Source organism: Typopeltis vanoorti, chromosome 17, assembly GCF_054136105.1.
Source record: "Typopeltis vanoorti isolate ZY-2024b chromosome 17, IOZ_Tvanoo_1.0, whole genome shotgun sequence".
In the NCBI taxonomy this organism is placed as follows: domain Eukaryota; kingdom Metazoa; phylum Arthropoda; class Arachnida; order Uropygi; family Thelyphonidae; genus Typopeltis; species Typopeltis vanoorti.
Window position 1 is genome coordinate 50,343,610 of NC_143565.1, and position 13,024 is coordinate 50,356,633.

Below are 13,024 nucleotides of genomic sequence, written 5' to 3' on the forward strand. Positions count from 1 at the left end.
TAAATGTGTTACATTTGTAAATTATTTTTTTACCTTTATAATTTACAAGAAAACCAAATTATCAACTGACTGTTTTGAGCAGTATATATAAAACAGCAAAACGTAATTGACAAACAACAGCAGGTCAGCATGTAAGTCGAGTATATTCAAGCACAGGTATGCAGATATCACAACAAACTATGGCAAGATGTCTGCAACAAGTAGGCCTATATCCTGTAGTCTACATCCCTTTATAGTATGCCCACAGTTTGTAGATCTCTGCTTGGTGTTTTGCCAAGAATAGTCGATTCATGCTGAAGGGGAGAAAGAAATGAAGGATGTACGAATTGGTCACCAACATGCAAGATCACGTGTTTTCTTGTCTGTCGCTGTACTAGTAGTAGCTTGATTTTTGTTGTTGCTTTCTTGCATTATTTTTTTATTATTAATTTGAATGATGGATCCAGTACAGTCAACAAGTTCTGTTGTTAAATGTTTCAGTAGCTCTTGCAAAAGAATACTGAATAATGTGCTGACATTCTGCGAAAAAGAATCGTTAAAAGGCAGTCTCCTTGTTCCCCTTTCTCAAGTCATAAAATGTGCAAGTGCAATTGCGGGCATATCAGGGTCAACTGTTAAAAGAATTCATAGGGAATCAAAAGGTGAAGGTAAGCCAAAATTTAAATCTCCTAAAAAAAGCGCAAGAGAAAGGAAACCATCGAAACTGTAGCTTTGAATGATTTTGATGTAGACGTTATAAGAAGAACTATTCACGAATTTTGCGTGGTCGAGAAAAGAGTGCCAACTGTTCCGAAATTGATTCCTGTGCTTAAAGAAAAAATTAATTTTCCTTGGAAAAGAGAAACTTTAAGGAAAATACTTAAATCGGATTTTGTTTTAATGCTATTGAGTAGTTTTAATGCTACTGCTATATTAATGCTATTGAGCATGTTTGGGCAGAAGTGAAAGTTTGGGCAGAAGTGAAAAGTTTCATTCACCATCGCAACATAACTGGGGATACTGACATGTCGAAACTTTTTAAGCTTTCAGAACAGGCGATTGAAAATATTACAGAAGGTATATTACTGGGGAAAATATTGCTCTCATGTGACCTCATTAGAAAATATGTATTGGGACAAAGACAGAATTATCGAAGAATTATGCGAACCTTTGGTGATCAGTTTAAGTGAAAGTGGTGGGCAATTCGGACACCGATTTAGATGACTATGAAGATTGAAAGGATTTAATAATAGTATTTTTTCCAACCTTTTTTTTGCATGAGACTTGTTAAAAGAGTCACAATAAGTAATAAATAATTAATTGGTTTAGGGCATTATAGTGTCTGTTCTCTCAACTGTAACTTTAGAATATCTGAGTTCATTTGAAAAGATTTTCTGTTTTTCTGTATAATTATTTTTATTTTATAGAAAACTTTCTTAAAAATAAATTTTGTTAAATTTTTGTTTTATGTTATACCTTTTTTTGATTTTGTTACATGAGAGCAAAATTTTCCGACCTGTAATAATAAACAAACTCATCCCAGAAGTCAGATTGATTACCCTATTATCGGAATGGATTCTCCTTTTTGGGAGATGTGCAGAAGTGTCGAAGGGTCTCTAATCTGGGGGCAAACTATATCTACAGCTCATCAAAGAGCACATTTTCAGTGGTGTTGTATTATCCATGAAAATTGGAAAGACAACGGGCTAATGTACTCTTTACAGATTATAGTCATTTCTATCATCCCCAAGTGTAGATAACACTTGATCTAGCATGAAAGTAGTATATTTACTATTATGAGAATGTTCCAGAAAGGGATGGATATGGCAGTGCAGTGCTGTAGATCACTGCGTTCATTAAGCATAACGCCTCCCCATAATCAAGTTATGGGGAGGCGTCATGCTTAATGAACGCAATGATCTACAAGTGCTGGAAAAAGGGACTATGACTGGTGAACAATATTGCAACCAAATTCTTCAACATCATGTATAATTGTTACGTGGTACTGTAGGCAAACAATTCATTTTTATGGATGACAATGACACATCACATTGTGCATGAGCAGTGGAGATACTTCTGGAGACTAAGGATATTAACTGAATTGAATGGCCAGTACACTCCCCAAATCTCAGTCCCACAGAACATGTTTGGGTCACACTATGGAGATGTACTGGTGCTCAAAATTCCCCTATGGAAAAACAATGGTGGCCTTAACCTTGCGTTAAAGGAAGAGTGAACCAGTTTGCCTTAAGAACCCCCCTGAATTGTTGCTTGGTGCTAAGCATGGTAACATTGTGAGAGCTACATCAAACTTCTGGGTGAGCATACTGAAATGTCTCCATATAGTTTTCTAAGCAATATACAGGGTGTTCGGGATAAATTTGACAGTTTCGTAAGGAAAAAGAAAATCTTCTTTGTATCTATTAAATTTAATGAATTGACAAAAAAACATTACAGGCAGAGTTAATTACAATACTATCAACAAGATTTACTCAAAATAACCACCATTAGCATCGATCACAGCTTCAATTCTGCTTCGGAACCTCGAACAAGCTGATGCTACAGTCTCCCTGGGAAGGGCCGCAAAAACTGTTTTAATTTTATCCATTAACTGGGCTTTTGTATTACTGGAAGTGCGATTGGTGTCTTTTTCAACTGCGCCCCATACAAAATAATCCATGGGGTTAAGGTCTGGGGAGTTTGGAGGCCAAACATTTGGACTGGTGAAGTCGTAGAAATTTTCAGACAACCATTTTTGACTTTTCCCAGAGGTGTGGCAAGGGGCCGAATCCTGCTGCCATACATACGGCCTACCATTGGCTACCCTTGTTATCCAGGGCCTGACTACAGTTAGCAACTCCACGAACAAAGCCCGAATTCCAATGCCAGGGTTCTTCAACACCTGTTCCTGCAGATTTGCGAGGAATTCTGCTGTACGAACGCAATCAGATCGTCTGCTAGGGATCTTTCTTCTTGCTACATCCTCGTAGTCACCATTGCAAGTCTCTAGTTCATGCCTGATTGTTTTTACTGTATTCAGGGAGCATTGGGCAGCAGTCGTAATATCCTTATTTTGATGGCGGGCACGAATCATCATGATACAAGTTATTCTCTTCCATGATTCAGGTGGGTTCCAGCTATCCATCCTTTCTGACATCTTGTATATGAATGAAGAAGGGTCCAAACTTTTAAATGAAGAGAAGTGTGTGTTAATACATGTAACTTACGGAAAAATATAATTAATTATAAATATGTCAAATTTATCCCGAACACCCTGTATATTAATTCCTTAACTACGTCCTGAGGAAATTTGTAAATTTTTATAAAAACGTATTGCAATTTAATTTGTACGAAATTTATCACTTTTTTTGTGTGTGTAATATTATGTATTAGTATCCTGGCAATAAATGTATGTCCACATGTGGCTGCAAATGGCATCCCAGGAACTATCTTTATATTTATGAATGGCGCGCAAAAAAATAAATAAATAAAATAAAATAAAATAAAAAATACAGCAATTCTGTACACTGCCGCCGACGTATTTAACTAGAGGCAAATAACTCGTTACGCTACCATCATCAAAACAGAAATTCTTATCCCATGTTACTTTACTCCCCTTCCCTCACGCCCCCCCCCCCATCCAGAAAATAAATAAGAGCAATTTTATTTAAACAGAATTAGAAATTGGAAGTTATTTATAACCGCAAGTGTTGGTAAGAGGATAAATTTGACACTACACAATCAAGAAATTAGAAAGCGAAAAAGCTAGCCAAATCAGAAATGCATGAACTATGTATGTATATATTGCATATAATATCTGAACAATATAGAAAGTTTATTTCCGCATTGAAAAAAAAAAAATACATATATATAAAATTTAAAACAATAAAACACACTCACCATTTTCAACACAACTAAGAATACCTTATCGCCACCTATACGTCAGAAATACTGCTGCCACACATTTAAAATCAAACAGACAAAACACACATGTATGAACATAATACACTATAAGTTGATGTTTTGAAAGTCTTTTATAGTTATTGGCACTCTCAGAGGATGCCATTCTAACAAAGCGCGAATTATGAGCACTAATTCGTCCTTATTTTAAATGTATTTAACCGCTCTTTATATTTTTTATATTAGTTTTGTTGTACTACAAAAAATAAAACACAATAAAATAATTTAAAGTATCACACTTGTTGAGAGTCTTGATCCCATTATTATTATTATTATTATTAGTAGTAGTAGTAGTAGTAGTACCGCCAGACCTGCATTACCCACACTTTCAAACAACGCATTCTATCTAATCACTCTCTGTGCAAAGAATCTGCACCTCACTCCTTACATGGTTTCTGCAGATGCCCTTGTTATACCTTTCCACCTACTCTATGAACAATCCAGCTCTCCTACTATTCAGGAGCTTCACAAATTTACTTCCCTCAATTTGTACCACTATTAAAAAAAGTACCACTCTCCTTTATATCTCACATATCGAAAACGAGTTAACACCTCCGTGAATTTTCTGTGACCCTTACTAACATATTGTCATGTCATAACCATGAAAACCAGGTGACTACTTCTGTACAGAATAATCCATATCACGCCTGATCATGGTCTCGTACAATAGAATCATAACCTCTTTATTTCCAAACGTCATTGCGTATTTGATGCTTCCACCTCACAATTTGTGTAATATGACCTCTGAACTTCAGAACAACCACCACTCTAACTTTTATTGTCTCCTCAACTTCCTCAAAAATTTCCCCACCAAGAGTATAATTTGCATCCCAATGTTGCCTCCCAAATTTCAGAACTTTACACTTTGCACCAATTGCACTGACATTTCCATACTGTCACACATTCATACAATATATTCAAGTCCTCCTGCATGGCTCAATTTTGCATCATTTTTAAACAACTACATAATTCTAGGGAAATCGTTCCCATATCATTAATATACAAGTTGAACAATAATTACCACAAAATATATTCTTGAACCATGACATTAGTGATTATTGTCTGTCACGATACCAGATTCCCATATAGAACTTGCCAATATCTATATGACAGCTAGTCCTCTATCCAACATGCTAATTCGTTATTCACTCCCATCCTTTTCAGTTAAGTTTGCAGCTTGTCTTTTTGGCAATCTATCAGAATCTAAATATACCACTGTATATGCATCTCCCCTGTCTAATCTAGTTGCTACTTTGTTATAGTACATAAGGAAATTTCTAAAAAAATAGCTTCCTTAAAAACCATGATGAGAGTTATAGAGAATACTGCTAAATATCAAACTATTTCTGTATATTAGCACTTCCTAGTGCTCCAAAACAATAACCTCAACTCCGTATATCAGATTGGCATATAATTTGTAGCAACTGCCTCATCATCACCTTCGTGGAGCAAAACAATTTTATCTTCTTTCTGCTCTCGTCGAACGTGTACTGTTGTAGGACTCATATAAAACAGGTAGGGCAAGGTTATCCAAACTCCCTGCAACATGATATAGGGAGTAGTCATCATCATTTTAGCTATATCTAAAATTTTTAGACTAATGCAAACTCAATCTCCACCCATAGCCAATCAGAAACAGCTGGCCAAAACTATCACTAATATGAAACGGCTGACGTTAGCCAGAGAACTTTAACAACTTATTGTATGTCGCGGTGCTCAAACCTAACACAATATATTACTGTCTGAAATGCTATAGATTCTACAATCGATTTTTTGAGTTTACGAGTTGAAGAATCCAAAAATCAATGAGAAAAAATTTGTTTGCTAGTGCCAGAGGTTGTCTAACTCTGGAATCGCTCAAAGAAATGTTTGGGAAAGTTTCTCTAATTGGCAACTAGAATCAGACTGAGAACGATCTTTTTTTTTTTTTTTTTTTAGGCAGCCCAGCGCTATAGATCTAAACACCATCTCCATAGGGTTACACTTTTGATCTAAATATATATAAGCGAGGGGAAAAAATCAGCTAACGCCTTTTTATTCCCGTATATAGGGAGAAGGCGAGGCCATTTAGCCCTATCTAACTTTTGCAGACTGAGTGTGCTGAGAGAAAATAAAAGCCTGAATAATCCTCTTTATTCGATTATACATTTATAAACTGTCATTGGTTAACTTCTAATAACTTCTATTTAATAGTAATATTCTTCTATCACTCACATATGGATCAGAAACATGGAACACGACAAAAAAAAGAAGAAAAGACTCTCAGAATGACTCCGTGTGCAATATAATAGGATTTGTAACATCAGAAAATGAAACATGTTAGAAACACGAAAATAAGAAAGAGATCAGGCATAAAAGATGTGGTAACTGCAGTATATGAAAGCACGATGAGATGGGCAGGTCACATAGCCAGGATCAGGGATAACAGATGGACATATATGCCAAATTTAATGTATACTCAACTAGATGAGCAAATGAGAAGATCCAATAGTGAAATCTATGGATATAACATGGAAGAGAGAGAGACTCGAGATCGAGATCGTTGGAGGCATATTTGTCACTGCACTCATGGAGAAATCCTGCGTGAAACACGGGTCCATCAAGGTAATCAAGGTAAACTTCTAATAATTCATTACTTCTCAATATTTAATTTTTTTCACTTCCCATATTTCAAGGTTCCCAATTTTCAACCTTGTTCAGTTAAATGAGACTTCCTGGTATTAATCAAAACAAATCATTACTATTATTTGATTTGATTATAATCGATAAATTGTTAATTGACAATCTGGTAATTAAGTTGCAGCAGATGGAGTTAGAAAGTAAATTAGTGCGCTGGATTGGCAATTGATGGTCTGATAGTTATCAGCGAGTTATCTATTGAGGAGCGATATCATAGTTGAGGAAAGACATCAGTGCTCTGTCAAACGGGTCTGTTTTGGGACAGCTGCTGTTCAATTTTATGTTAATGATGTGGTCTTAGTGGTGATATGCAATTGTTTGCTGATGATGCAAAGTATGGGAAACTATCCAAAGTGGAGCAGATGCTGTGGCTTTGCAATACGACTTAAATGCACTGACTGAATGAACAAGTCAGTGTGATGCTCACTTCCATGTTGAGAAGCGAAAGGCTATATCTTACTTTAATTTGATTTATTAAAGTAAGATCAAGTCAGGTTGGACGTGTGAGCAGAAAAATAGAAAAGCTCTAAAAGATGAAAAACCAAGCTCTTCTGCTAGAAAAAAAAAAAAAGAAAGAAAAAAAAAACGCTTGCCCGTGCTCGAAATCGACTAAATCTGGTCGAAGAAAGGCTTCCAAAAAGTTCCTATAGTCGGCAACTAGAACCTAATTTAGAACAATCTTTAAAAATTCACCGAATTCAATTGCCAATGATAAGAAATAGAATAAAAAATCAGATCTGCAGAAAAGTGGGAGTGGGGGGAGAAGAAAGATAAAAGAATATCCTGATCGAGAGTGTATATTTGTGTATGTAACCGTACAGGGAGATATATATCTTGTGAAGTGGTAACTAGTACCGTCCAATTTTGCAAAAAATCGAAATTTCTCGACAGGTTTTCTCAGTCTTAAAATTGGTTGAACTGTTCTAGAAACATAAACACGAGGGTTTACTTGTTCATGAACGCCACTGAAAAGTAATGTTTTTTTATTTTTTTATTTATTTTTATTAAGAAGTGTAGCATATTAGCATTATTTGTGAGGTTGTTATTTAATTTCAACGAGCCTATCATTTCTCGCGCAAACAAAAATGTAAAGCAGTCTAAATAACAGGCATCTGATATCTACAGATTTAGTGAAGGAATCCGATTATATTATTTCTAGGTCTAAGTCCGTTGTTTCGTACAGTTGTACATTCATACATACGTCTGCTATAAGATTTACGTACATGAGAAAAATAAGATTAAAAAAAAAAAACTACACATCCTGTTGAGTTATCCTCCATGTGATCATCTTTACTATCTAAAAAGAATCATATTCTCGAAAATCGAGTACTCGTTTCCTTTTCAACTGCTTCTCTGAGTATTTATGTTTCGCATAATATGATCACAGTAAGTGTAGCCCAACTCGCACAATATCTGTTACAAGAAGTGATGTGCAAATTAAATGCTTCAGTAGCTCGCTTGTGACACATGAGTGAGTTGCGCCAAGAGTTACAGTTGGAGTTAGGTACAGTCGGGATAACCCATGGTGGCAGTACTACCTGAATGTTGACCTGGTCGTTAGGTGTCAATTTATTTGGTGTATTTTTTCAATCTGTTTATTAGTGCAGGAATGACGCCAGTTGGTACAGTAAACTGGACTTACTTTAAAGTGACACGTTAACTTTGTGTCTTCTACATTCACTTTGTATATGCAATTTAGCATATGTGATATTGAATTAAAATAGCAGTTATCGGTAAAGATTGCAAAAATGGATGAAGTGGTTGTGTTGTTACTTTTATCTTTAGCTATGCTCATTGGATGTTATCTTGCGGGAAACATTCCTCTCGTTGTCACTTTATCCGGGGTGAGTGATGGATATTGAATAGATATTCCAAGTATTGACGTTCATTAAGTGTATATGAGTAGCATATTTGTAAATAGGTGTTACTGATGTTGCAATATATGAGTAGCATATTTGTAAACAAGAGTTACTGATGTTGCAATATACGAGTATAGACAATATGTTGCAACGTCAGCAAGATATATTCTCATGTATTAAAGCTATTATTGCGCTGCACCAATTCCCCACCCCCGGCACTTTGCAGTTATTAGACCCAAGCAGGGCCGCGCCAACCAGAGGGTGCAAGGAGTGCACCGCACCCGGGCGACAACATTGATAGGGCGGTATTTTATGTAGCAATTATCTAATTTGGATTATACAATGCAGTATTAGGGGCGGCCGATAAAATTTTGTTCCCAGCCGGCAAATACCCTTGGCTTGCCACTGGATCCAAGGCGTTATTAATTGGTTTCTTAAGTGCATTACAACACTTAAAGATTAGAATTTGATATATTACAAACACTGGTATCATATTCAGAACATACCGGCATTGAACTCGATTATTAAAAAAAAAGATGCTTTATAAAGCGCTTTCGTAGAAGAGCAATTCGTTTGATCAGAGATATGTGATAATATTACAGGCATATAAATATTTGCCTTTTTTATTTTTGTTACTTCCATTTACATTAGGGCATTTCAGAGGGGGATCCCAAAAATATGAACATTTAATGCACATTTTTTTTTGATCTCCCACTTAGATAAATTATGATTATCGTACTTTTCCTTCCTTTTGCAATTATATTCAAATTTGTGGCAGTTATATATAGAGGAGTCATATACAGAGCAATTTTTTCTTCTGAAATTTAGAGAATTTGAATCCCATGCACAAATGCAGAGCCCATACCATAACATATTAGAAGTCAGTGGAAATAGCTCCTTTCCCATTCCATGCTAGTAATTGTAAAAATTATATTCTAATTCTTATCATTGTACCTCTTATCAGCTGATCACATCTAAATTGAATAGGCAATAGCAGACTGCCAAAAGTACTATACAGATATAAAATAAATGGAAAAGAATAATTAGAAGACCAAGAAAGCGATGGCACGAGACCAGTTCTGGTCTCATGCCATCTTGGTCTGATATCCATGACAAGAAGATGACAACCAGCTGATCACATCTGTTAATACAGTATAATTCTGTTACATTGTTTCTAGATTCGCCTCCACCAGTAAGACATTAAGACACATTTTCAAATAACTATTATACTGAAACATTTGCTATGGAATTGAATAGAAGTTGTGTTATAGTACTGACATTTGTGAAAATTATATAACATTTTTTCCCCTTTCTGCAAAAGTTATTAAAATTCCCATCCTAGGGTTCGAGAAGCTTTTATAAGGCATTTCAGAAGGCAACAGGAGTAAACTAAGTATTATCACAATCTAAATGTAATGTTCTAAATCCAGAAGTGTTTGTGGGCAAAATAATTTGTCCACAGAACACTTTTTCATTTGAAATTACAGAATCCATAAGGTGCCAGCCTAGTTGGATAAGGGGATAGCATCTCTGACCTACAGGTTGTGGGTTCTCACCTGCTGTGCATGGATGTTTTGTGACCACTGCTTATTAGAGGTCTGGAGTGGCGTGAAAGTTCCTTACTCTAGTAAAGGTTCTGGATTATAAATATATATATATATATATATATATATATATTGAGGAAACCTGTGGTTAATATATTCCATTAGTGCTGTGGAACTTCACATTTTCACCATTCTTGAATCAAGCTGAAAAAATCAGTATTATTCTAGCATTTTACGTGCAGCATATGCATTTATGAATATCGTAATATTGAGTCTACAGAGCCTCACTCAACCAGAAACTTATCTGGTTGTGAGAAAAGTTCCTTGTTGAGTCTCACTTGAGTTCATCTATGTCCTCAGTATTCACGACATGTTCTGAAATATATTCCACAAATTACATTCTAGAACCATTTTTAAATGTTATTTTAGTGGTTAATATAGCCTACTTTCATTTAGGAGTGCCCTTTTTTACAATGTCATTAGCTCTTTACTCAAAACTTAGGGCATAACTGAAGTGTTATAAAACTAATATATGAAGAATAATATAGGAGGAAAATTCAGATATACCTTTTTTGGATGTTGCTTTCTGTCTCCTTATCCTGGCAATATGCATTCATGTGCTGTTAAGCTGTTAAAGGAAGGGGGGGTTTTGGGAAAGTGGGGGTAAAGTAATGTTGGTAATTATTTGAAAAAAATCCATTTTTTTTTATATATATAATATTATTATTATTAAGAGTGGGTAGAGAGCGTTTGGGAAGGTGAGAGAAGGATAGTAATATCTGAAGGGTTGGAAGCTGCATGTTTGAATTTTTAAATTTAGATTTTTAATTTTATTTAAATTTATTATAAATTTAAATTTATTTAAATTAAAATTTTTTTCTCACTCCCTTTTCATTACACTTATATAACTTCTAGGGATGGCTCTCATTCTTCATTCTTTTGCATCCTCATCCTTTGCACTGCATGCAGTCCATTTTGATAAAATCTCCTCACAAATTTAAAAGTTATCATATCATTTTTTTTTTAATTTATTCACCAAATGTGCAATTTACATTTCTCTAACCACTCATCATCGAGCATTCTGTAGCTCTGGTATTACCATTTTAACTTGCATCAAGTACCTCTTCACAGCATTTCATCTTATTGAAAACTAGTTGACCAAATTTGCACACAGTAGTCTTATCAAGACTGTATAGGAATACATCTCTTTATTTGTCAGTGACTTCTTATCATAATAGCAGTGAATCATATAGTCTGCAATTTTTGCACCATGCCCTTTTGAACTTCATGCCTCTTTTGACCATCCGCTCTAGATCCCAAGTCTCATCCATCTCCTGGGGCACATTTCTATATCTCATTATCAATGTACAACATTTTTCACTTATTAACATTAAAACAACATTCGCTGTTCATTCATCCAAGTTAAAAGCATATGTAAATTTTCCTGAAAGGACTTAACATCATCTTCATAATAACTCTCCCCAACTTTGCATAGTAAATAACTTCTTGTCTCCTATCATTTGTCATGAAATATCATTGATAAGATGAACAGCAATGGCTCAAAAACTGAACCCTGCCATGCTACTGGTTATCTTTCATTTCTGGTATATTGCTCTCCTACACTCAATTTGCTGGTATATTTGAGACATCCAGGGGTGCGCCAGTAGTGTCCGGCACTGGTGTGCAAAATGTTAGTTGGTATCCCTATACCAGTAGTGCGCCAGTTGTGTCCGGCACCTGTGTGCAAAACTTTAGTTGGCACCCCTAACTCCCTCCCTTGCCCAATAAAAAAATCACTTTAAAAAAATGTTTTTTTTTAAGTATTTCCTCCTCTTTGGTGCCTTTACTATCCTGGTGCCTGTGTGCATCGCACACATTGCACACTATGCCGGCATGCTCCTGCACACATTCAATCTACTATCTATCTGACTCATCTGATATCCATCCTCCCCTTCCTTAACATATACCAACTTATCACATGTAGTCTGTTAAATGCCTTTATGAAGACATTGTAAATTTCATCACCCAGTGTCTGACCATTACCCACTTATTGGAGGTCTGAAGTGTCTTGACAAAGTTCCCTGTTTGGTCTCCAGAGCAGAGTTTCTGGACCAGGTAAAAAATTTAAATAGACAAGAAATACTTATCCTACCCATAGTACTGATGAACTATAGGTTTACAATCTTTCTTGGGTAGGAGTCACATAAAGAAAAAAAGAGTTATCCAGCATGTTCACCACATATGCGAGTGAATTGCAAAAGCAAGACTTTACCTTTGTTGAGATTTTTCCACACATTAGAGAAGGTAACTTACATAATAAAAAAAAAAGAAGGAAAAGCTGGTCCTCGTTGGAGATCTAAACAGCAAAGTAAGAAATGAATACCAGACATAGACAAACTAATAATAATGGTATTAGTATGTACCTACTGGATATTTGTTCAGGATATGAACTAGTCATCATGAACACCGTGTATCAACATAAAGATGTGCACAAATTTACATGGAGAGAAGATGCAAAAAATAATTGTCACTGACACTTAAGTGACACTGTAAAGTTGGTTTAAGATGAAAGAATACAGAGAATTTGAAACAGGAAGTGATCATGATTTAGTTTTGAGTAGAATAAAATCGAATATCATATTGAAAGTTTATTTTTCACTTGGTTAGACTATAATAAATTTACTTTAATCCTTTATCCAAGTGTGAGCAAACATAGTTTGCGGCTGAAAATATCTTCAGGACTAGGATAAGGTAGTACAACACCGGGAAACTCGTACCAAAGGTGGACCAAGCTAACATCACTCCTATCTCAGTATCTCCCATAATGCAAAAAACACATCTCCTTGCGGATATGTATAATGTTATACATTAAGGGAAGGGCCACTACCCAGACTAGTTTCGACCTTTAATTGAGGTCTCTTCAGTGGGAGCCAGGCTCAGAAGTGGAGATACCAGCAGAAGCAATAGCGAGGTCATCTTTACCTATAGGAGTTGCCAAAAGGT

At 35.5% G+C, this 13,024-nt stretch overlaps 2 protein-coding genes across 2 annotated transcripts in view; one reads left to right on the forward strand and one right to left on the reverse strand.

Annotated features, from left to right (window-relative positions):
• The window catches only part of e(r) (enhancer of rudimentary), a 101,325-nt gene extending 97,401 nt beyond the window's left edge, over nucleotides 1-3,924 (reverse strand). The window contains exon 1 of the mRNA XM_090407263.1: nucleotides 3,880-3,924. Within this exon, the coding sequence (XP_090263389.1) occupies nucleotides 3,880-3,882 (3 nt within the window). The 5' untranslated portion in view covers nucleotides 3,883-3,924. The remainder of the gene's footprint in view (nucleotides 1-3,879) is intronic.
• Nucleotides 3,925-8,068: 4,144 nt separating this feature from the next.
• Nucleotides 8,069-13,024, forward strand: part of Zip102B (Zinc/iron regulated transporter-related protein 102B) — a 166,170-nt gene continuing 161,214 nt past the window's right edge. The window contains exon 1 of the mRNA XM_090406851.1: nucleotides 8,069-8,462. Coding sequence (XP_090262977.1) covers nucleotides 8,367-8,462 — 96 coding nt within the window. The 5' untranslated portion in view covers nucleotides 8,069-8,366. The remainder of the gene's footprint in view (nucleotides 8,463-13,024) is intronic.